Below are 21,745 nucleotides of genomic sequence, written 5' to 3'. Positions count from 1 at the left end.
TTTTATAAGGTAACGTAGTAAAAGTTTTCAAGCTGGTGTGTGTAAAATGTGTTTTTTTCTTTCTGAGCTGTGCTTTCATTAACAGCAGATTGTCCATGTAGTGGAGATCCTGAAAAGGGTTAAGGTTAGGGTTAGGAACGCTCCAGAATCAGCCCAGTCTCACAGAAAAAACATTCACACACACATGAGCTGAATATCAACACACAAACATAACAACCTATCAAACTTTCATCCGAATGTTCTGTATGATGTGTGTGACGTGCTGTGTGTTTTATTTATTTTAACCAACAGCCAGAGCCCTTTTTAACTCCAAAATAAATACATTCCTGGTGTATTTAACCCTAACCCTACATCATTTTCAAGAACTGAGTGAGTAAATCATTACAAGAACTCGTCTCTGTATAAACTTGTAGTATACATGAATGAAGTTATTTTCCATAAAGGGAGAGTAAAGAGACAATGCGTATAGACAGAGATTTTTACAGAAATGTAATTTCAGCATTCTGCGATGTTTTGACGCAAATTCAGAACACTTCCAGTTTCCAAACTATTTCACAATCACTGGTGTAGATTTCACCATGCAGGAGTTTCCCAAAGAGCTGTCAGGAATTTAGATGTGCGAGCAGCACTTCACATATTTACGTGTTAAACAGACGGGTCAGGACTGCAGGTGAGCATGCTCGAACCCGCACTCTCTGATTACGCAACCATGCGCTTGTAATCCAGGCAGAATGTGGTTCGGCGTTGTCCTGCTCTGATGTGTACAGATCTTTCTGCATTAATGCTGCTCTCACAGGTGTGTAAGTTACCCATACCAAACCTCGACCCATCCTGGCTCTAGAAGGACTCTGCCTTTTTTTGGAGGCTCCTTATATACTAAGATTAGACGATCGCTTCACCTGTTCCACATCACCTTCCTATTTCAACTCGTCACATCGCTATTAGTGCTAAACTGCCCCTGTCCCAACTTTTTTGGAAAGTGTTGCATGCATCAATTATATAAACATAAATAAACTAAAATAAAATAAACATTTACCTTCAGAAAACTCTGCAGTTGATTCGTTAAAACATCAAATACCTCGTCTTTATACGTTTTCTGTTTAAATACAAGTCAAAGTACATGTACACATCACTCCTCTTGGTTTATATTAGCATTTAACATTCTGTCCCAACTCTTTTGGAATTGGGGTTGTATTAAAGATGAGTAATTGCAGAGTGAGGAGTGTGAGTCTGAACTCCTGGACCAGTTCTGGGACTTTACAGGGTTAAAGTGAGGATTGAAACACAGCCCTGGAGGAATTTCTGGAGTTGTGTAACTCAGTGTTCTTTTCCAGCTCTGCGTCAGGTTCGGGATATAAACTCAGAGTTTCTCGCGTTCAGGACGACTCACAGACTCTTGCGTCGAATTAACACCAACATCAGCTCCACAGACATCACGAGATGATCACCACTAACGCTCTCGGTGTGTTCGTGTTCATTACAGCACTGATCGTCACTGAAGGCTCCTGGGGCTCTGGTACGTTCATAACACCTTCATTACAGGCGTTTATTAAACCTTATCTACATGAAGAACAAACATTCGAAGAATTTTAACATGAATGCTACAGTTTGTGTTTAAATCCTAAACAGATCATTAACAAGCACACTTTAAAGAGATTCGAATAAGCATATAGTACAGAAGATCACACACAATGTACACACATTAACCCTACAGGACATACACTAATGTGAGATCTTTATATTTTATGATCAGGTAAAGGAAACTCGTACAATTATGACCTGTCGAGGATGTCGGACCTGAGGAAGCTCTATAACTCTAAAGTTTATCGGGCTGAACGCATGACACGCCCACTGGATGGGATGAAAGTCCAGGCAGGAATACTCAGTCACTCCGGAGTCAGGTAAATAAACACGCTCATGTGATGCAGGTATATTTACATCTATAAACTGTATAAAGACCGAAAGAGAAAGAATTAATACTTTTACTACTTGTTACAGATTATTATTGTTGTAGTCATTTTATTATTTATCCTGGCGGTAATGTTTTATGTTTTTAATGTCTTTAAAGAATAAATCATTTCATTAAGTAAGAGCTTATTGGATAATTATTATTCATTTTAATTTATTTTTAGAATAAATAAATCAGGATTTTTAGCTGATTAACCTGATATCGGCCAATTCTGTTTTTTAAGGGACATGCAATTAAATCTGAGCGTGTTTGTGTCACCCGAAATATAATGTGAAAATATAACCTTCAGATCAGATTCGGATTAGATTTCAGATTAGATTCGGATTAGATTTCAGATTAAAATCAGGTTAAACTCTGGAATATAATGATTTCAGAGTGACTCTGGCAGACGGCACTATGTGGTTGGTGCATAAAGGAGACGGTTTCGGTATTTCCTCTCAGACGGTGGTGGTGGACGCTCGACACATGAGCAGACACTGGAAGGTAAGAACATCTGGAATATATCCACACTGTAGATGAAATATTTACACTACTTTATTTATTCCTTATTCAGAGTTACTGAGCGTTTTTTCCACAGGTCAGGGAGGTTAAAAACTTCGCTGGCACTAAGACGGTGTCGGATTTTGTGAAAGCAGGAGGAACTGATTACAGTCTTCTGTTCAATAACTGTCACACCGCTGCGGGGAGGATGATGGATGACTAAACACACGTCTGATTCCGTCAGCCTGCCAAACCTGCTGAACATTTCATTTACATTTCACTTCTGACTGCACAACACTTCAACATTGCAGTTTTTATCACACAAAACAGAAAATAAAAACATCCTGGAGTTTTATTCTGTCCTCTCTTTACTGTGGAAAATCACACACACACACACACACATACACACACATATACACACACACACACACACACACACACACATACACACACATATACACACACACACACATATACACACACACACATACACACATACACACACACGCACACATACACACACATACACACACATACATACACACACACACACAGATAAATAAGTACAAATAAAGTTAATAATTATAATGCTAATATGATAATACTATTAATAATATCTACAGTCCCTTCCAAAACTATTGGAACACAAGTCCGATCCATTTGTGTTTGCTGTAGACTGAAGACGTCTGGGTTTGAGATCAGAACATCGCGATGAGACGAGAGTTTAGGATTTCAGTTTTCATTTCCTGGTGTTTACATGTAGACGTGTTAAACAACATAAAACACACAACCTTTTGTATCAGAACACAATTTGTAGGCGAGCAAAAATATTATAATGTGACCGAGAAGTGTTTCTTGTTGCCCAGGTGTGTCCTGTTAGAGTGACTGTTTAAACACTAAATAGCTCTGAATGTTTACTCTTGGTTTAAGCCTTCAGTTTCACCTGTAAAGACTACATTTGTTGTTAAAAAGGATAAACCAACACGAAGCCAGAGAGATGTCTATGGGAGAAAAGCGAGAGATTTAGAAGCTGAGAAAAGAAGGAAAATCTATCAGAGGCATTAAATAAACACTGGGTTTATCCAATACAACAATCTGGAATGTCCTGAAAACCTGAAACTGCTGGTGTACTGAGAAACAGACACCAAACGGGTCGGCCAAGGAAAACTACAGCAGCTGATGACAAACATTGTGAGAGCTGTGAAGAAAAATCCAAAAACACCAGACAGTGACATCACCAACAACCTCCACAGGGCAGGGTGAAGGTCACAATCCACCGTTCAGAGAAGACTTCGAGAGCAGAAATACAGAGGCCGTACCACAAGATTCCAACCACTCATCAGCAGTAAGAATCAGAAATCCAGACTGGAATTCACAAAGAAATACAGAGATGATCCTCAAAAGTTCTGGAACCAAGATGAACCTCTACCAAAGTGATGGAAACGCCAAAGTGTGGAGAAAGAAAGGATCTGCTCATGATCCAGAACATACAAGCTCATCTGTGAAACATGGTGGAGGTTGTGTCATGGCTTGGGCTTGCATGGCTGCTTCTGGAACATTCTCACTGATCTTTACTGATGATGAACTCATGATGGGAGCAGCAGAATGAATTCAGAACTTTACAGGAACATTTTGTCTGTAGATTTACAGAGAAATGCATTAAAAATGAATCAGGAGGAACTTCATCATGCAGCAAGACAACGATCCAAAACACACTTCCACCTCAACACAGGACTTCATCAGGGGGAAAGTGGAAGGTTTTAGACTGGACAAGTCAATCACTAGACCTTCACCCAACTGATCAGCATCTCACCTCCTGAAGAGGAGACTGAAAGGACAAACCCCCCGAAACAAACAACTACTGAAAGAAGCTGCAGGAGAAACCTGGAGAAGCTTCACAGAAGAAGAAACCAGCAGTTTGGTGTCAGTGAGTCGCAGGAGTGATGCAGTTACTGCGAGTAAAGGAAACACAACCAAATATTAAGTCTTATTTATTTTAATTTACTTCAGGACTGATCTGTCCCTATACTTTTGCTCACCTAAAACCATGTTGTGATACAGAAGGTTCTGTGTTTTATGGTGTTTAACACGTCGAGATGTAAACATCAGGAAATAAAAACTGAAATCCTCTCGTCTCATCTCCATCTTCTGATCTCAAACACAGACATCTCTGGTGTTGAGCACACACACATGGCCTTGCTGTTCCAATAGTTTTGGAGGAGAGTAGAAGAGAGAACGGAGTGAGTGTTGATAAAATATCTCAGGTTTATTGGAACTCTTTACAGAAACACTGTTTTTACATCATGAAGGACAAACAGGAAATCCTACATGTGCACTTACACTGACACAGCTCCGCGTCACACAAGTGTGCACTTTTATGCTCACTAATTTGTAGTGTGTGTCCATATTTATATCCCAAACCACACACTCTGAGGGTATATAGTGTACTTCTTATGGTGCACTATTTGTGAACACTATTTATGGTGATTTGGAACATAACTAGTTGCTAAACAGTTTAGTTGCTAGGTAACATGTAGTGTACAGATTCTATTGGGATATCAGTGTGCAGTTTAGGATGCAGCCCCTGTGTGTGTGTGTTTAGGTGTTTATGTGTGTGTGTGTGTGTGTGTGTGTATGTGTGTGTGTTTAGGTGTGTTTATATGTATGTGTGTGTGTGTGTGTGTGTGTGTGTGTGTGTGTGTATGTGTGTGTGTGTTTAGGTGTGTATATGTGTGTTTAGGTGTGTGTATATGTGTGTATATGTTTGTGTGTGTTTATGTGTGTGTGTGTATGTGTGTGGTTAATGTGTGTGTATATGTGTGTGTTTAGGTGTGTATATGTGTGTTTAGGTGTGTGTATATGTGTGTGTGTATGTGTGTGTGTGTGTGTTAATGTGTGTGTATATGTGTGTGTGTTTAGGTGTGTATATGTGTGTTTAGGTGTGTGTATATGTGTGTGTGTGTGTGTGTGTGTCTATGTTCTGAGGAGCAGCGCGGCGGTGAGCAGACTGAACCCCGTGAGGATCAGGGTGACTTTAGCGATGCGCTGCTCGTTAGCGCTCGTCACTCGTGGCATCACGTCCATGAAGATGACGTAGGTGAAGCTCCCTACACTCAGACCCTGGAGTGTGGAGCGAGCCAGGCGTAAGGGTGTGTGTGTGTGTGTGTGACGCAGGGCGAGGCAGAGCGGGAAGGCCGAGGACAGCACCGCCAGGCAGACGGACACCACAGAGCGTCTCATGTGACTCTGAGCGAGGAGGAAGACCAGGCTGCAGGCGACCAGCGAAGTGCGCAGGAGGAGATCGGGACGCAGACGCATCACGTCCGCAGATAAACCCTGGAAGACGGAGAACAGAAAGAGAGACAGGAGCAGCACGGACGAGCGAACGGGGGACAGGGAGGGATCAGGACGCGGCCGGAACGTCGTCGAGTACAGGAGCAGCGCTTCCTTCTCCTCTCGTCCTTCTTTCTGTCCGTGCTGTCGCTCGCACTCGTCTCTCAGAGTGAGGATCAGCTGCTCCAGCACCAGCAGGAACAGAAATCCCACCGCCATGATGAACTCCGGCACGGGGAAGCGCAGCTGAGGACACGGACACGGGACAGGAGACACGGGACAGGAGACACGGTATAGGATACGGGAGCCACGGGACATCTTTATAAATAAAATCAATAAAAAGTGCACACATTGTGGGTATCGTGTGTCGTACAGGGTGCAGTGGTGCATTGTGGGATTTTACTCACCGTCACGCCGAGCTCTGTGAAAGTCTCTCTCATTTCTGTCAGGAAATTTGGGATAATGTCCAACAGACAGGAGGCTAAAAACACACCTGCAGAGAGACAGCTGAGAGAGGAGAGACGGGTGTCTAACACACACACGCACACACACACACACACAGATTAAAACACCACTTCTCACCATTCATCCGTTATTAATGTTAGAATATAAACAGACAGATACTGTGTGTGTGTGTGTGTGTGTGTGTGTGTGTGTGTGAGATTACCTGAGGGTGTTCCACCTCTGCCCATCATTCTCAGTGTGCCGAGTGCCCCAAACCCACACACTAACACACACACCACATACACACACACACACACCAGCTCTGACCCCACACCACTAACCACAGGGGACTCCACCGACATCATCACACACACACACACACACACACACAGACAAATGTAAACGATTGTAATGATTTGGAAACCAAAATTGGGCTGAAAACCAGTTTTTAAAAATTAAAAGTATTTAAAACTCAACAAAAATGCACCAGAACAAAAAAATTCTTTAGTCCAAAAATGTTTAAAAGATTCGAAGATAAAATACTTCAGAGTCAGAATGAAGAAAAAACATCATGAGCGGTGAGACTCCACATCTACGACCTACACACACACACACACACACACACACACACATACAAACACACACCCACATACACATACACACATATATACACACATACACACACACACATACAAACACACACCCACATACACATGCACACATACACACACACATACACACACACACACACACACAGAAAGGTTATAATGGGTTATAATGATGTTATAACACCTCTCCTCTGTACTAAATCACCTGAATACGTTTTAACTTGTTTATATTTACATATTCACACAGAATTAATTTATTCACATTTACATTAAAAATACAAACATCAACAAAACCAGTCACTTGAGTTATTTCCGGTCTCCTGTGCTAACAGGCTAACACTCCTCCAGAGATCAGCGGATAAAACCAGCGAGCTCTAATGTTCTTATTTACTCAAATCATATAAATGATCTAAATTATGTAAATAAGGTAAATAAATATGTAAATAAACACCAGTGTATTTAGCAGTACCTCTGTAGCAGTCAGTCTCCGGCTGGGAGTTTTAAAAAACTCCTGATGCTGAGCCCCAAATCACTGCCTACTGCACATCTAGTGCACTGAGTAGGGTGTCTACGCCATTACTGTGTAGCGGACAGAGTGTACATGTGTAGTGAGCGGGCAGTGGTTTGGGACCGGGCCGCTGTGTGGCGTTTCATAAACTAACGGGAACGTGTGAGTCAAGTTTACTGAATCCGGACACGACACGCCCCCTGGACTCTAATTGGCTAGAAGTTCGGACTCGCTGTCAAATCAGAGGGCTGCTTGTGAGCATGCGCACAAGGCGGGCTCTGTCAGAATACGGATGGACGTGTTGTGTGAACAAATCAGACGCCGTGACAACATCCGGGTATTCTGTATAACACTGTATAACAAACTCCCAGGCCGTTGAGTTGACTGTATTAGAGCGGATAGAAGAGTGTTATATTGTGTAAGAGTAAGAGCTAGCTCGCTAGTTAGCCGCGCTGAGAAAGTGTCTGTGTGACTTTAGTCAGAGGTTGTACTACAATCCAAAAACGCCTCAAATGTAGTTCACTGCATGCGTGAAATTTGTGTCTAATCCATACATCGATGAACAAGTGATTAAAATATAAATATATTAAATATACATTTTTACGACCAAATCGAATGTAAAGCATTTACTTCCGGCATCAAAGTGACGCAGGTACCATTCCGAGCCTCCTGATTGGTCCGCGCTGAGGGGCGCCAATCAGACGTCAGTATGACAGGCCGAGCGGCCCAGACTGAGGATGTATGCGGATTGACCGGTGTATAAGGAGCAGGTGTGTAGATGTGTTAGAGGTTGTATGTTTTTTTTTTAACGCTTGTCCTGCTCGTTATCCTGAACACACGGATGTGCAGTGTTTGAGTCCGGAGCTGCGTTCAGTACATTCAGATTAACACAATCATTCAGTGTACAGCGATGCGCGAGACGGAGAGCGGCGCGGGACAGGGTTCATCTACCGGAAGTGTGAGTTACGTAAAACACGACACACTCCATCAGTAATAATAATAACATATAATTCTGTGGTGTGTTTACAGCTGGACAGGGTGTGTGCGTGCGTGCGTGTTTGTGCGTGTTTATGTATGTATGTGTGTGTGTGCGCGTGTGTGTGTGTGCGCGCGCGTGTTTGTGTGTGTGTGCGTGTTTATGTGTGTGTGTGTGTGTGCGTGTTTATGTATGTGTGTATGTGCGTGTTTATGCGTGTTTGTGTGTGTGTGTGTGTGTGTGTGTGTGAGAGAGAGAGACTTTATGTCTCTCTTTCACCTTGATATTACATACACTCTACATACACACTACACAAATACACACACACACACCCTGTCCAGCTAAATAAATAGCTACATAAACATATATATACAATATACACACACCATTTTTAAAAAAAGTGATAATGTTGTAATGTGAATGTTCAGTATCATGTGACCTTTGACCTCGCTTGCTCTCTTTGCTCTCTGTGCACACAGGAAGTGTGTGAGGACACAGGAAGTGTGTATGTGGGACAGAGTGATGAAGATGCAGTGATGGAAGACAGAGCATTCATCACTGATTCCTGTCCTCCGTGTGTGTATGAGGGAACAGAGGGATGGGTCCTCCAGGACCAGTCTGTGAGTAACACACCACCGCTTTAATGTACAGTCTCACACATAGCTGCTTTAATGTACAGTCTCACACATAGCTGCTTTAATGTACAGTCTCACACATAGCTGCTTTAATGTACAGTCTATGATGTGAACCTTAGCTAATGTTAGCTAGTAAGCATATATCCTCCATGGAAAACATTTTATTAAAGCAGGTCATGTGACAGTTTCTGGTGAGTTGTGTGTAGTTATAATGAAGTTATAATAAAGTAATAAAGTGTTTAATTCGTGTATAAATGATAAAAAAGTGTTTATTCCGATATTAATTCTCTCTCAGAGTTTTAACGACAGCGATTCGGAGGACGTTCTTCACACCGTGAACCCAAACGAGGTCTTCAACGAGAGCGATACTGCTGCTTCAGACATTCCTGACCCCACCCACTGCCCGACTCTGGCCATGCCCACTGTGTATCAGGTTGTGTATGACATCAGTGGAGTGGGCAGAGACCAACAGAAGCAGCAGAAAGTGGACGTTATTTCCATTGAGCTTGGTGCGTCCTTCATAAACATCTCACTCTTCATTTGTTTTTAAATGTTTTTGTTGGTGTTACAGATATTAAAATAGTAAAATGGTAAGATATCACAATATAAAAATATTACGATATTAAGATATTATTAGGTGTGAAATGTGTTGCATTGTTGCAGCTGAGTGATTTTAAGTGCGGTGCTGATGGATTCGCTAACAGATAAAATTAATAAGGTGGTGTTAATCAAGTAATGTGGTGTTAATGGTGGAGTGTTAATGGAAGAAGGTGGTGTTAGTGGTGGAGTGTTAATGGAAGAAGGTGGTGTTAGTGGTGGAGTGTTAATGGAAGAAGGTGGTGTTAATGGAATAAGGTGGCGTTAACAAAGTAAAGTGGTGTTAATGATGGAGTGTTAATGGAAGAAGGCGGTGTTAGTGGTGGAGTGTTAATGGAAGAAGGTGGTGTTAGTGGTGGAGTGTTAATGGAAGAAGGTGGTGTTAATGGAATAAGGTGGCGTTAACAAAGTAAAGTAGTGTTAATGATGGAGTGTTAATGGAATAAGGTGGCATTAATGAAGTAAGGTGGCGTTAATGGAATAAGGTGGCGTTAATGAAGTAAGGTGGCGTTAATGGAATAAGGTGGCGTTAATGAAGTAAGGTGGTGTTAATGGAATAAGGTGGCGTTAATGGAATAAGGTGGTGTTAATGATGGCGTGTTAATGGAATAAGGTGGTGTTAATGGTGGAGTGTTAATGGAATAAGGTGGCGTTAATGAAGTACGGTGGCGTTAATGGAATAAGGTGGTGTTAATGAAGTACGGTGGCGTTAATGGAATAAGGTGGTGTTAATGGTGGAGCTGGTGTTAATGGAATAAGGTGGTGTTAATAAAGTAAGGTGGCGTTAATGGAATAAGGTGGTGTTAATGGTGGAGTGTTAATGGAATAAGGTGGTGTTAATGGTGGAGCTGGTGTTAATGGAATAAGGTGGTGTTAATGGAATAAGGTGGCGTTAATGAAGTAAGGTGGCGTTAATAAAGTAAGGTGGCGTTAATGGAATAAGGTGGTGTTAATGAAGTAAGGTGGCGTTAATAAAGTAAGGTGGCGTTAATGGAATAAGGTGGTGTTAATGAAGTAAGGTGGCGTTAATAAAGTAAGGTGGTGTTAATGGAATAAGGTGGCGTTAATAAAGTAAGGTGGCGTTAATGGAATAAGGTGGTGTTAATGAAGTAAGGTGGCGTTAATAAAGTAAGGTGGTGTTAATGAAGTAAGGTGGCATTAATGGAATAAGGTGGTGTTAATAAAGTAAGGTGGCGTTAATGATGGCGTGTTAATGGAATAAGGTGGTGTTAATGGTGGAGCTGGTGTTAATGGAATATGGTGGTGATAATGGAATAAGGTTGTGTTAATGATGGCGTGTTAATGGAATAAGGTGGTGTTAATGGTGGAGTGTTAATGGAATAAGGTGGCGTTAATGAAGTACGGTGGCGTTAATGGAATAAGGTGGTGTTAATGAAGTACGGTGGCGTGAATGGAATAAGGTGGTGTTAATGGTGGAGTGTTAATGGTGGAGCTGGTGTTAATGGAATAAGGTGGTGTTAATAAAGTAAGGTGGCGTTAATGGAATAAGGTGGTGTTAATGGTGGAGTGTTAATGGAATAAGGTGGTGTTAATGGTGGAGCTGGTGTTAATGGAATAAGGTGGTGTTAATGGAATAAGGTGGCGTTAATGAAGTAAGGTGGCGTTAATAAAGTAAGGTGGCGTTAATGGAATAAGGTGGTGTTAATGAAGTAAGGTGGCGTTAATAAAGTAAGGTGGCGTTAATGGAATAAGGTGGTGTTAATGAAGTAAGGTGGCGTTAATAAAGTAAGGTGGTGTTAATGGAATAAGGTGGCGTTAATAAAGTAAGGTGGCGTTAATGGAATAAGGTGGTGTTAATGAAGTAAGGTGGCGTTAATAAAGTAAGGTGGTGTTAATGAAGTAAGGTGGCATTAATGGAATAAGGTGGTGTTAATAAAGTAAGGTGGCGTTAATGATGGCGTGTTAATGGAATAAGGTGGTGTTAATGGTGGAGCTGGTGTTACTGGAATATGGTGGTGATAATGGAATAAGGTTGTGTTAATGATGGCGTGTTAATGGAATAAGGTGGTGTTAATGGTGGAGTGTTAATGGAATAAGGTGGCGTTAATGAAGTACGGTGGCGTTAATGGAATAAGGTGGTGTTAATGAAGTACGGTGGCGTGAATGGAATAAGGTGGTGTTAATGGTGGAGTGTTAATGGTGGAGCTGGTGTTAATGGAATAAGGTGGTGTTAATAAAGTAAGGTGGCGTTAATGGAATAAGGTGGTGTTAATGGTGGAGTGTTAATGGAATAAGGTGGTGTTAATGGTGGAGCTGGTGTTAATGGAATAAGGTGGTGTTAATGAAGTACGGTGGCGTTAATGGAATAAGGTGGTGTTAATGGTGGAGTGTTAATGGTGGAGCTGGTGTTAATGGAATAAGGTGGTGTTAATAAAGTAAGGTGGCGTTAATGGAATAAGGTGGTGTTAATGGTGGAGTGTTAATGGAATAAGGTGGTGTTAATGGTGGAGCTGGTGTTAATGGAATAAGGTGGTGTTAATGGAATAAGGTGGCGTTAATGAAGTAAGGTGGCGTTAATAAAGTAAGGTGGTGTTAATGAAGTAAGGTGGCATTAATGGAATAAGGTGGTGTTAATAAAGTAAGGTGGCGTTAATGATGGCGTGTTAATGGAATAAGGTGGTGTTAATGGTGGAGCTGGTGTTAATGGAATATGGTGGTGATAATGGAATAAGGTTGTGTTAATGATGGAGTGTGTAAGTGTAATGTTATCCCGTATCAGATGAGTGGAGTTCTCCGACGATCATGTCTGACTCCTGTGTGGTGAACGAGTTGCCGCTGGTTTCTGCCATTAAAGTGGAACACGCCCATCCTGAGCTCAGCCACGCCCACTCTGATCTTGACCACACCTTGTTTGATCTTAGCCACGCCTCCCATTCTTTCACTGATGGCCTGGTGAGTGCATTAGTCTGTGCTTCATCACAGTGACACGCTGTAATGAGTTATTAATGTTATTAAGGAGTTATTAATGTGTGTAATATTCCAGCTGTATCCGGAGCTGAAGCTCACTGAGGAGGAACAGAAGCTCCTTAACGAGGAGGGCGTGTCCCTGCCCAACAACCTGCCACTCACCAAGGTACAACACTACAGTCACATCCATACTGTATCACTAAAGAGCTAGCTGAGACATGGGCTGTGTCCCAAATCACTGTCACAGTAACCTGCACTGTTTCACACACTGATGTGTGTGTGTGTGTGTGTACAGGCAGAGGAGAGAATACTGAAAAAAGTGCGGCGTAAAATCCGTAATAAACAGTCGGCTCAGGACAGCAGGCGCCGCAAGAAAGAGTACATCGACGGTCTGGAGAGCAGGTGCACTTTACTGTAATATTAATAAACAAATAAACAAATAAACAAATAATAACATGTGTGTGTGTGTCAGGGTTGCAGCGTGTTCAGCACAGAATAAGGAACTTCAGAGAACAGTGGAGCAGCTGGAGAAACACAACATGTGGGTAACACACACACACACACACACACAGTTTACTTTGATAACATCTCCACGTAATTGTGTGTGTAATAAATTATAACTCTTTTAGGTCTGTGTGTGATTTGAGATGCAGCTCCAGACAACAATAACAACAATCTTTAGAGGAGAAACTAACTGTGTGTGTGTGTTCAGGTCTCTGTTCGCACAGCTGAGGAAGTTACAGTCTCTGGTGAAACAGACTGCGAGTAAAGCGGCTCAGACCAGCACCTGCATCGTGGTCAGTACATTTCATCACTGAAGGCTAATCGCTAAATGAACGCTACTTAAAGAATATGAACTACTTGGCTAACTCGCTAGTTCTGCTTTAGCATGATCGCTAGCTGAAGTGTGAGGAGCAGTGGTTGTTAAATGTTCTGAATGTAAATACACAGAATAAATGATGAAGTCGTTCACACACTCGCTGACGCACTCTTTTTTTCTTTTTTCAGATTCTGCTCTTCTCTTTAACGTTGATTATTTTCCCAAGTTTTCGTCCCTTTAGTCTGCGTGCTAAAGCCTCAGACGATGCGTACACGCCCACTGGAGGTATGGCTTCTAACTAGCATTAAACTATTCACTCATTACTGATTATAATCACCTCAGAGTACACACACAGTCACATGACCCACTTCTGCTCTCTGATTGGTGCAGTAAACTCACACATCTGTAATGAGTTCAGAGTTCTGGGGGTTTTTCCTTCTATGCAGTAATTTCCAGAAACATCCTGAACGACGAGGCGTCTCCGCCGGTCCTGTCTGAGATCGCGGCGGATGATAAACGCCTGCTGGCGGAGTTTCAGCCGGTGCCGGCGGACACGCAGCGAATGGAGCGCTACGACACGGACGACTCGACGAGAGAAGACAGGAAACAGGAAGTGCTGCTTCAGGACGATCCGCTGAAAGGAAATGAGTCTGTTACAGAGGGAAATGGGGCGGAGCCAGTGGGTGTCGGCTTGCCATCTCGTCCAGCAGGGGGTGCCGTGGTGGACGTCGACGTGACTAAACCTGCTCACGCTGATGAAATGTAGCGACACAAAACGCTAACTTTATTGACAGACACTAAACGGGCCACGTCCCGAATCTGCTTCGTTATATACAGGTACCGTGCTGGAGTAGGGCACTACCTCCGCTTCTGCTGCGTCCCAAATCACACACTCCAAACACACTAGTGCACCACTGCAGGTTAGTGTCGCTGTTTCAGTGCACTAGGATGGTGGTTTAGGACGTAGCAGCTCGCATGAATGAATGTGGGTGGGGCTATTTTTTACTACATTATCTCAGTGCTGTAGTGCACACGCTGCTGATTTGGAACATTTGATGATTGTGTCCCAAATCACCAGTTTGGTATGGAGGTGAATTTCTGCTGTTTGAGCTCGTCTTTATTTTTACAATAAACATCATCATGTTGTCAAACCTGTGTGTGTGTGTGTGTGAGAAAGCGAGGGTAAGGAGTTATTCACGGAGCGATATGATGTTGATTAACCTCAGAGACGCACCAGTTTGTTCCCTCAGCAGCCTCTCGTGTGACGCAGCTGGTCATGTTACTGGGAAAGCGTGTAAACTGGTCTGTTTGGAAGAATCTCCAGTGCCGAATGGGGTAAAGTGAGTCAGAGGGGGATTCTGGGACAGAAGTTGGGAGGACAGGTTGAAGGGGATATTTAGTCACCACTAGGGGGCAGTTTCAGGTGCTGTATTGTTTTAATGGTATAGCAGAAGATGAGAAGTTTTCAGAGGTGTTTGTTGCTCCTGAAATGTTCCTGATCTACATTTACATCAAAGTGAAGGTTTGGGTTCTATCATCTGATTGGCTGGGCCATGTTTAGAGCTGTTCAGAATCCCTCAATACATACGTGTACACACACACACACACACACACACACACACACACACACCCCAAAAAGCCCATCACAGGTAATTAAAGTGGTGTAGTGGGTTAGAGACTGTATAAATCATGGAGCATACTCTTGGCTGTACAAAATAGAGCCTCCAGTTTCTCTCCCACACACACGTCACTGAGACATAAGTTAGGTAAAGGAATAAAAAGACTTTATTAAAACAATCCATAAAAAAAACAGCAGGCAAGTACATCGCTCACTCACACACATTGATCATCATAACTTAAGGACACACATTTTAGATACGATGTGTACTGTACATAAAATGTAGTCACTGAGTTCATTTACAATCTCACACACACACACACACTTTAGCAGCCTGAGAGAACACACACACATTTTAGCAGCCTGAGAGAACCCACTTTAGCAGCCCAAGAGCACATACACACACAGTGTCAATATCATGAACATGTTGGATCTCCTCTTGTGGGGGTGGGTGTGTGTGTGTGTGTGTGTGTGTGTGTGTGTGTGTGTGTGTGTGGGGTCACAGTCTCTTGATATTGCGTTTGCTCTGTGCACTGCCTGGTAACAGCTGGCTCCGCCCCTTCCTGCGTATGTGCATGTTGGGAAGGCGTGTGCAGTCAGCTGAGCCGTGATAGGCCCGCAGACAGGAAGTGCAGAAATGGAACACACACTCACTCCAGCTACACACACCTTCAGCCTTTACAGAGTGACAGCGAGCAGGACGTTCACACCGGGGACACGGACGCAAACACTCGTCACTGAACAGCGTCTTCGCAACCTGAGAACAAACACACACACACTAAACATTTCAGTTCAGGAAAGTGTGGAGTGTTCAGAACTGTACCCAAATTTCACCATGTCAAGTGTTTTCTCACACACACCAACCCTTGTGTGTGTGTGTGTGTGTAATATTAATATATATTTTATATATATATATATATATATATATATATATATATATATATATATATATATATATATATATATATATATATATATATAAATAATTTTTAAAAAAAGGTTACAGTAGTACCGTGTTTGTACACACACCTGCAGGAACTGTTGGCGTTTGGTGGAGGGTGGAGTGTGTGTGAGAGCACCGCTGGCTGCAGGCGTGTGTGTGAGAGAACCGCTGGCTGCAGGCGTGTGTGTGAGAGTGTTGGGAGTTTTAGCTTGAGCCTGAACGCTACCCAGAGCCGAGCGACATGCTAGTGCTAACCGCGTCTCTGCATCCACCACACGAGCAGCTCCGCCCATCTGAAACAAACACACACCAATAGTAACACATTTAACTCCGGATCTTACACATACACACTCACAATAACACACTACGCTCACCTCCAGTGTGTGTTTCTGCTCTCGTTCGTACGTCCTCCTTCTGCGATTGGCTTTCCTGTCCTGCAGGATTATGTCACTCCAGGAGTCACACACCTGAGTACACCTGTGCACATGTGTGTACACACACACACAGTTTGTTCAAATTAAATACATAGCACAATATAGAGCTTGTGTGTGAGGTAGTGCTTGGACCCCGATGATCGCTGCTATTAGCCGTTTTATTTTTATATGGTGCCTCGTCAATATTTAAATTATTAAATATAATCTAAGTGCTGAAACAGATTTTCTCTGATCCATGTTTAAAACATGTTTGTAATTTGCTGAAGAGACAGTTTACCTTTAATCCTGAAATTGTGTGTGTGTGTGTGTGTGTGTGTGTGTGTGTGAGAGAGAGAGAGAGAGACTTACGTGTGTATGTCTCTGGCAGAGAGCAGATGCAGGATGGAGGACAGGACATGGTGCAGGTTCCTCACGTGGAGCTCTGCAAGAACATCCATCTTGCCTAAACCCATCTTCCGGCCAATCAGGTGCGAGAGCGGCAGGCGCGTTGTGATTGGCTGGTCAGTGTCCTGTGAGAGAGTGAACGAGCGACTGAGGGCCTCCATGGCCTGCAGTGCAGGAGTGAGTGACAGGACAGGTTGTGTTGCCCTGAGGGGCGGAGTCTCTGCAAACACCTCTTCCTCCAGCTTTAGGCCCCGCCCATGCATGCACCGACCTTTGACCTCGTCGTCTGACTGGGAGCCCTCTCTGAGCGTGGACAGTCTGCGTTGGTGTTCGAGTCTGGAGCGGCGGTGGTCTCGGCCGAGCGCGACCCGTGACGCCCCCTCCTGGAACGAGCCGTCGTTACCGCCATCCTCCAAACCGTCCAATGGCAGTGAGCCGAAGCCGCTGTCCTCGGATGTGTCCAGTCCAGAGAGAGGCGTGTGTGAAGGAGTGCTCAGCACGCTCAGGCTCTCAGACAGATTGGCGGCCAGACGAGTAACAGGGGTCTGGAAGCCGTCTCGTCCCCGCAGCATCTCCGGCGTCTCCGACAGCAACAGCCCCGAGATGATGCTCTCGTCCAAATCGGGCTCGGACAGAGGGGGGCTCGCCCCGTCCTTCTCATCCTCCAGTGTGGACGTCACAGCCTGAGAGAACACCAGACGGCGCTTCATGGAGGCCACACTCACCGTGTCGGACCTCAGCGTGCTGTAGGAGAGCGGGCCGCTCAGGAGGACGTCCGGAGAGTCCGACTCGCTGTGTGTGTACACGTCCCCGCAACTCGGCGTCCTGGAGATGCTCGTCTTCACCTCGGTCACGGATTTGGATGCGAGGAGACGTCTGCGCAGAGACATGTCCTTCTTGGTCAGTTTGGGAGTCTCACACCACTGAGGATGAGACAGGTAGTGTCCGTCTCTCCCCTGTCTCTGGGAGCTGGACATGTTCTCCTTCGGCGTGTCAGTCCTGCTGACGTTTACACGCTCCTGTCCACACGTCCTCGTGTCCTCACCGTGTGAGAGTGTGTGTGAGAGTGTGTGTGAGAGGGGGCAGGTTTGATGATGGATGTGTTTCTGAACCCAGCCTGCGCTCTCCATGGCTCCTAGTTAGGGTCCCTACAGCTGGTGAACCAGGGACACGTCTCACTCTCCTGCTGGGAGAAAAATAAACTTTTACTAATAAAAAAACAACAACAACATTTTATGAATAACAGATTAAAGTTGAAGTAAAAATAAATCAATAAAATAAGATTTGAATAAAGTAGATTCATCAAAGTAAAAAAGCTCATCAATAATAAACAGTTAATGAATTAAAAATGATGTTATTTTGTTAAAGAATTAATATTAGACATTCGGAATTGAAAAAAACCCGAGTTTACAAACAACATTAATATTACAGTCACCAGGCTGAGCGGAATCCTACCGGAAGTCTCTCCGGGACCGGGCGCGCGCGCGCGTGTATGTGTGTGTGTGGGGTGCAGAGGGAGATCAGAGGGTTAGAGTTAAAGCGAGTAAAGTGTGAGGAGCAGTGAGGAGGAGGAAAGCTGTCGGTCTGGGGTTTTTGAGTGAAAACAGCAGCGATGAGAAGAATAACGGCTCGCTGTTGCCGTGGTTACAGGACACGCGCTCCACTGATACCCGCTCGCGTGCGCGCTACCATTTAAATCCTCGCGCGCGCAAAACTGCACGAAGAGCGGCAAAATAAATAAATAACGCGCGCGCTCTCTCTCTCTCTCTCTCTCACACACACACACAGCAGCTCCATAATGGAACATAAATGAATTATTTAACATTAATGTAAAACGTCAGTTTTTAACAACTCAGCAGAATTTGTAAATCACACTGATGTAATAAACAAAAACAAACAAACAAGTGCTTTTCTTCCTAAAAAAGTAAAACACTTCAATCATAAATCACTCCGAGACTCTCACTGCTCAGCTTTAAAGTGTTTAACTTACTCAAATCCTTTCAGTATAAAGCCCACAGATTAGTCAGACTGTCACTGTGTGTGTGTGTGTGTGGTGAAAGTTAGGGTTCACACAGGAACCGGTCCTAAAGCAAACCCAATAAAACCCCTAAAATCAGAGTTTTAATCAACATTAACCATCAGCCAATCAGCGGCGCTCACAATAACACCACCGGCATCTAATTTACATATAATTAATCACTAATAATCACTAATAATCACTAGAGAGATTAAACCTTTGATGCAGCAGTAACACTCCTCTCTCTCGCTCCCCGCAGCTCCAGCTCAGCGCGACCACAGCCGCCGTTCATATTTGGTGCCTCCCGTTGATTGGTCAGTGACGCACTTCCGGGTTACTGGCCGAATAGAAAGGTCGGTTTATTTATTTATTAATTTATTTTTAAATGTTGTTGTTGTTATAGATGTGCACATTTATAATTTAAACATTTAAAAATGAATTTAAAGTAATAAAACACTACCGAATTCAAATAAACTATTTAATAAAAATGATATAATAAATTGTTAATTTATTAATAATTTATCTCTGCACTGCCTCAGGTGCATTTTATAATAAACTTTAACAGTAATTCAATAGACAATAGTAATTTAACAGTATGGAATACAAACATCATAAATATATAAAGCTCTGTGTGTGTGGGGGGGGGGGGTCTCTCTCGCGCGCGTTCTCTGTGTGTGTCTGTGTGTGGGGGAGGTCTCTCGCGCTCTGTGTGTGTGTGTCTGTGTCTGTTTCTGTCTGTTTCTGTGTGTGTCTGTGTGTCTGTGTGAGGGAGGTCTCTCGCTGTCTCTCTCTGTGTGTGTTTTATATTAAACAGACGCGTCAAACTGGTCTGACCCCGCCCACCGATAACTGTAGGCCCCGCCCACGCTGTGAGCCGTACACACAGCCCATGTGTATTGCCATGGAAACCCTTCGCGTGCCCTGTGTGTCAGCGCGAGGGAAACAGACGCTAAAGTTAGCTCCAGCTCCAGATTTCGGGTAATTCGCAGCTCACGCGCGGTTTCCGGTCTGCAGTGATCTCTCCCCGCGGTGTAGTGGAGCTCTCCTCCTCCTCTCCGGTAGTTTAACTTCCTCACAGCAGCTCTGACTGCAGCGCAGTCAGGTAAACTCACCTGTTAGCCTGTTAGCCATTTATAAAACAGGTGTGTATTTAAGATTCAGTGAACATTGTTGAGTTGTTGTTTGTTTGTTTGTTTGTTTGTTTGTTTGTTTGTTTTGGTACATACGGTCTTCACTGGATAACATCTGTGTAGATTGTGAAGAAAACCTGTAACTTTGTTCAGGGGGAAGATTTGAACTGTCAGTGAATATTGAGGACCATGTTTCAGGTTATGAGCAGCAGGGGGCGCTGTGTGTGAGACTGGGATGTTTAGAGGGGTGTAAAGCTTGGACACCTGTTCACTGTGATACTCCTCTTCACACAGAGAGATCTGTTCATCCATATACACTGAAAAGGGAAATAATGAGTATGGAGGGCGTGTCCTCTCTACTGATGACATCATCACCAGGCGGATCACACACACTTCCTGTGGAACACCTGGACTACACCTACATCCAACAGTGTGGAGATTTGAAATACCTGGAAAAGATCCTACATGTGCTCAGGTACACACCCCTGATTACACACACACACACACACACACACACACACACACACACCTCACTGTTTGTTGGCTTTTTGGTTTCATCAGACCAGAACACATGCTGCCACATGCTTTGGGGTGATTTAGTTCAGTTTGGATGTTTTTTGTGAGAAAGGGCCATCTAGTCCCCATACCCCAGGTGAAGAACATGAGATTGTTGTTACATGCAGAGAGTAATCAGTACGTGTCAAATGTTCCTGCAGCTCCGTTAATGTTGCTGGAGGTCTTCTGGTCTCCTCCCTGGTACGTTTGTGTGCCCTCCTTTTATAAATGTTGGAGGGACGTCCTGCTCTTGGTGATGTCACTGTGCTGCTCTGTTTTCTCCACTTGTTGATGATGGCCTTTATGGCGTTCCATGGTACATTTGGAAACTATTTTATTATATTGACTCCGCCCCTCAGGTCAGGCACAGAGGGGGTGTATCCACACCTGACAGATTTCTGTGAGAAGCGTATCGAGACGTTGGACCCGAGACATCGTGCTCTGAGGAAGGAGGCGTTTCCAGCAACCGCCGCCTCCTTCACTACAGACGAGTGGAAACACATCACTGATGACTTACAGGTGAGACACGTAACGTAATGTGTCGTCATGGTGATGTATGGTCATAGACCTAACTGGTGCTCAAACGCATGTGAAATGGGGAAAGCAAGTGTGATGTGTGTCTGTGTGTGTATAGACTGAATTATAATAATGTAAATAATGTGTGTGTGTGTGTGTGTGTGTGGACGGTCCCCAGGCCTGGCAGAGAGAGATCACAGAGAATGAGCAGCAGCTCATGCAGTCACCCACCTTCAACACTGACACACTCCCACCTGTACACAACCGTACACTACAGGTATACACACACACACACACACACAATATTGCTTAATCATTAATGTGAGCAGGGCTATCTCTCTGTCCTGCTGTGATACACTTCATTCTGTTCATCCTCACTGTCTCTGTCCCTGCTGCTCAACTGGAACCTGTGGTATTTATGTAGGCACAGCTTTATACTGTTTGTGTGTGTGTGTTTGTGTGTGTGTGTGTGTGTGTGTGTGTGTGTGTGTGATACCAATTCTGAATCATCCACAGAGACCAACAAACACCAAAGCCACTACAAACCACAATAAAAGATGTGCTGTTCCCCGTCCATACAGCAACTGGGACAGGTATGTGTGAGTGTGTGTGTGAGCGTGAGCGAGTGTGTGTGTATGTGAGTGACTGCATGTGAGAGCGTGCGTGTGTGTGTGAGCGCGTGTGTGTGAGAGTACCATGTACTCAGGCTGCATTATTACTGTACTGCAGGTTTGATGTTGATGAAGAGTGCGCTAAGGTAGATGAGGGTGTAAATAACAGTGACACCCCTGCTGTGATAAACTCCGCCCACACACGCATCACACAACACATGGACAGCTCAGGTGAGTTC

At 43.9% G+C, this 21,745-nt stretch overlaps 5 protein-coding genes across 13 annotated transcripts in view; 3 read left to right on the top strand and 2 right to left on the bottom strand.

Annotated features, from left to right (window-relative positions):
- The first annotated feature begins 1,335 nt into the window (after positions 1-1,335).
- Positions 1,336-2,804, top strand: LOC128617082 (uncharacterized). The gene is made up of 4 exons (XM_053640106.1): positions 1,336-1,516; positions 1,754-1,901; positions 2,344-2,452; positions 2,547-2,804. The coding sequence occupies exons 1-4, from the start codon at positions 1,441-1,443 to the stop codon at positions 2,670-2,672; spliced, it is 459 nt and encodes a 152-aa protein (XP_053496081.1). The 5' UTR covers positions 1,336-1,440; the 3' UTR covers positions 2,673-2,804.
- Positions 2,805-4,694: 1,890 nt separating this feature from the next.
- On the bottom strand, positions 4,695-7,498 carry LOC128616963 (zinc transporter ZIP1-like). Of its 2 annotated transcripts, none has more exons than XM_053639909.1 (4): positions 7,304-7,498; positions 6,450-6,825; positions 6,190-6,311; positions 4,695-6,100 (listed from the first exon to the last, which is right to left on the bottom strand). In XM_053639909.1, the coding sequence occupies exons 2-4, from the start codon at positions 6,589-6,591 to the stop codon at positions 5,423-5,425; spliced, it is 942 nt and encodes a 313-aa protein (XP_053495884.1). In that variant the 5' UTR covers positions 6,592-6,825; positions 7,304-7,498; the 3' UTR covers positions 4,695-5,422. The 2 variants fall into 2 exon arrangements, with proteins under 2 accessions (XP_053495884.1, XP_053495966.1); XM_053639991.1 differs by having other exon boundaries at positions 4,695-6,028.
- Positions 7,499-7,653: 155 nt separating this feature from the next.
- Positions 7,654-14,671, top strand: creb3l4 (cAMP responsive element binding protein 3-like 4). Of its 2 annotated transcripts, XM_053640213.1 has the most exons (10): positions 7,654-8,300; positions 8,798-8,938; positions 9,249-9,462; positions 12,291-12,463; positions 12,555-12,644; positions 12,774-12,880; positions 12,951-13,019; positions 13,191-13,275; positions 13,487-13,583; positions 13,745-14,671. In XM_053640213.1, exons 1-10 carry the CDS (start codon positions 8,253-8,255, stop codon positions 14,062-14,064), a joined length of 1,344 nt encoding a protein of 447 aa, XP_053496188.1. In that variant the 5' UTR covers positions 7,654-8,252; the 3' UTR covers positions 14,065-14,671. The 2 variants fall into 2 exon arrangements, 1 of the variants encoding a protein (XP_053496188.1); XR_008387549.1 differs by lacking the exons at positions 12,291-12,463; positions 12,555-12,644; positions 12,774-12,880; ... (2 more) ...; positions 13,487-13,583; positions 13,745-14,671 and adding exons at positions 11,844-11,881; positions 12,004-12,121 and having other exon boundaries at positions 9,249-11,806.
- On the bottom strand, positions 14,657-19,432 carry fbxo43 (F-box protein 43). 4 transcript variants are annotated; one of them, XM_053639630.1, is made up of 6 exons: positions 19,303-19,432; positions 18,912-19,031; positions 16,642-17,860; positions 16,234-16,336; positions 15,946-16,152; positions 14,657-15,673 (listed from the first exon to the last, which is right to left on the bottom strand). In XM_053639630.1, the coding sequence occupies exons 3-6, from the start codon at positions 17,805-17,807 to the stop codon at positions 15,416-15,418; spliced, it is 1,734 nt and encodes a 577-aa protein (XP_053495605.1). In that variant the 5' UTR covers positions 17,808-17,860; positions 18,912-19,031; positions 19,303-19,432; the 3' UTR covers positions 14,657-15,415. The 4 variants fall into 4 exon arrangements, with proteins under 4 accessions (XP_053495605.1, XP_053495534.1, XP_053495685.1 ...); XM_053639559.1 differs by having other exon boundaries at positions 16,642-17,863; positions 19,303-19,431; XM_053639710.1 differs by having other exon boundaries at positions 15,454-15,673; positions 15,929-16,152; positions 16,642-17,863.
- A 72-nt stretch (positions 19,433-19,504) lies between these two features.
- The window catches only part of spag1b (sperm associated antigen 1b), a 38,804-nt gene continuing 36,563 nt past the window's right edge, over positions 19,505-21,745 (top strand). Inside the window, exons 1-6 of one of the 4 annotated variants that reach the window (XM_053639353.1) lie at positions 19,505-19,752; positions 20,119-20,299; positions 20,739-20,898; positions 21,074-21,172; positions 21,412-21,488; positions 21,625-21,737. In XM_053639353.1, coding sequence (XP_053495328.1) covers positions 20,157-20,299; positions 20,739-20,898; positions 21,074-21,172; positions 21,412-21,488; positions 21,625-21,737 — 592 coding nt within the window. In that variant the 5' untranslated portion in view covers positions 19,505-19,752; positions 20,119-20,156. Of the gene's footprint in view, positions 19,837-20,118; positions 20,300-20,738; positions 20,899-21,073; positions 21,173-21,411; positions 21,489-21,624; positions 21,738-21,745 lie in introns of all 4 variants that reach the window. The other 3 variants (XM_053639266.1, XM_053639187.1, XM_053639446.1) reach the window with 3 other exon arrangements.

The sequence above is a fragment of the Ictalurus furcatus genome, chromosome 1 (assembly GCF_023375685.1).
Source record: "Ictalurus furcatus strain D&B chromosome 1, Billie_1.0, whole genome shotgun sequence".
NCBI classification, from domain to species: domain Eukaryota; kingdom Metazoa; phylum Chordata; class Actinopteri; order Siluriformes; family Ictaluridae; genus Ictalurus; species Ictalurus furcatus.
This window is presented reverse-complemented; position numbering and strand designations above follow the sequence as displayed.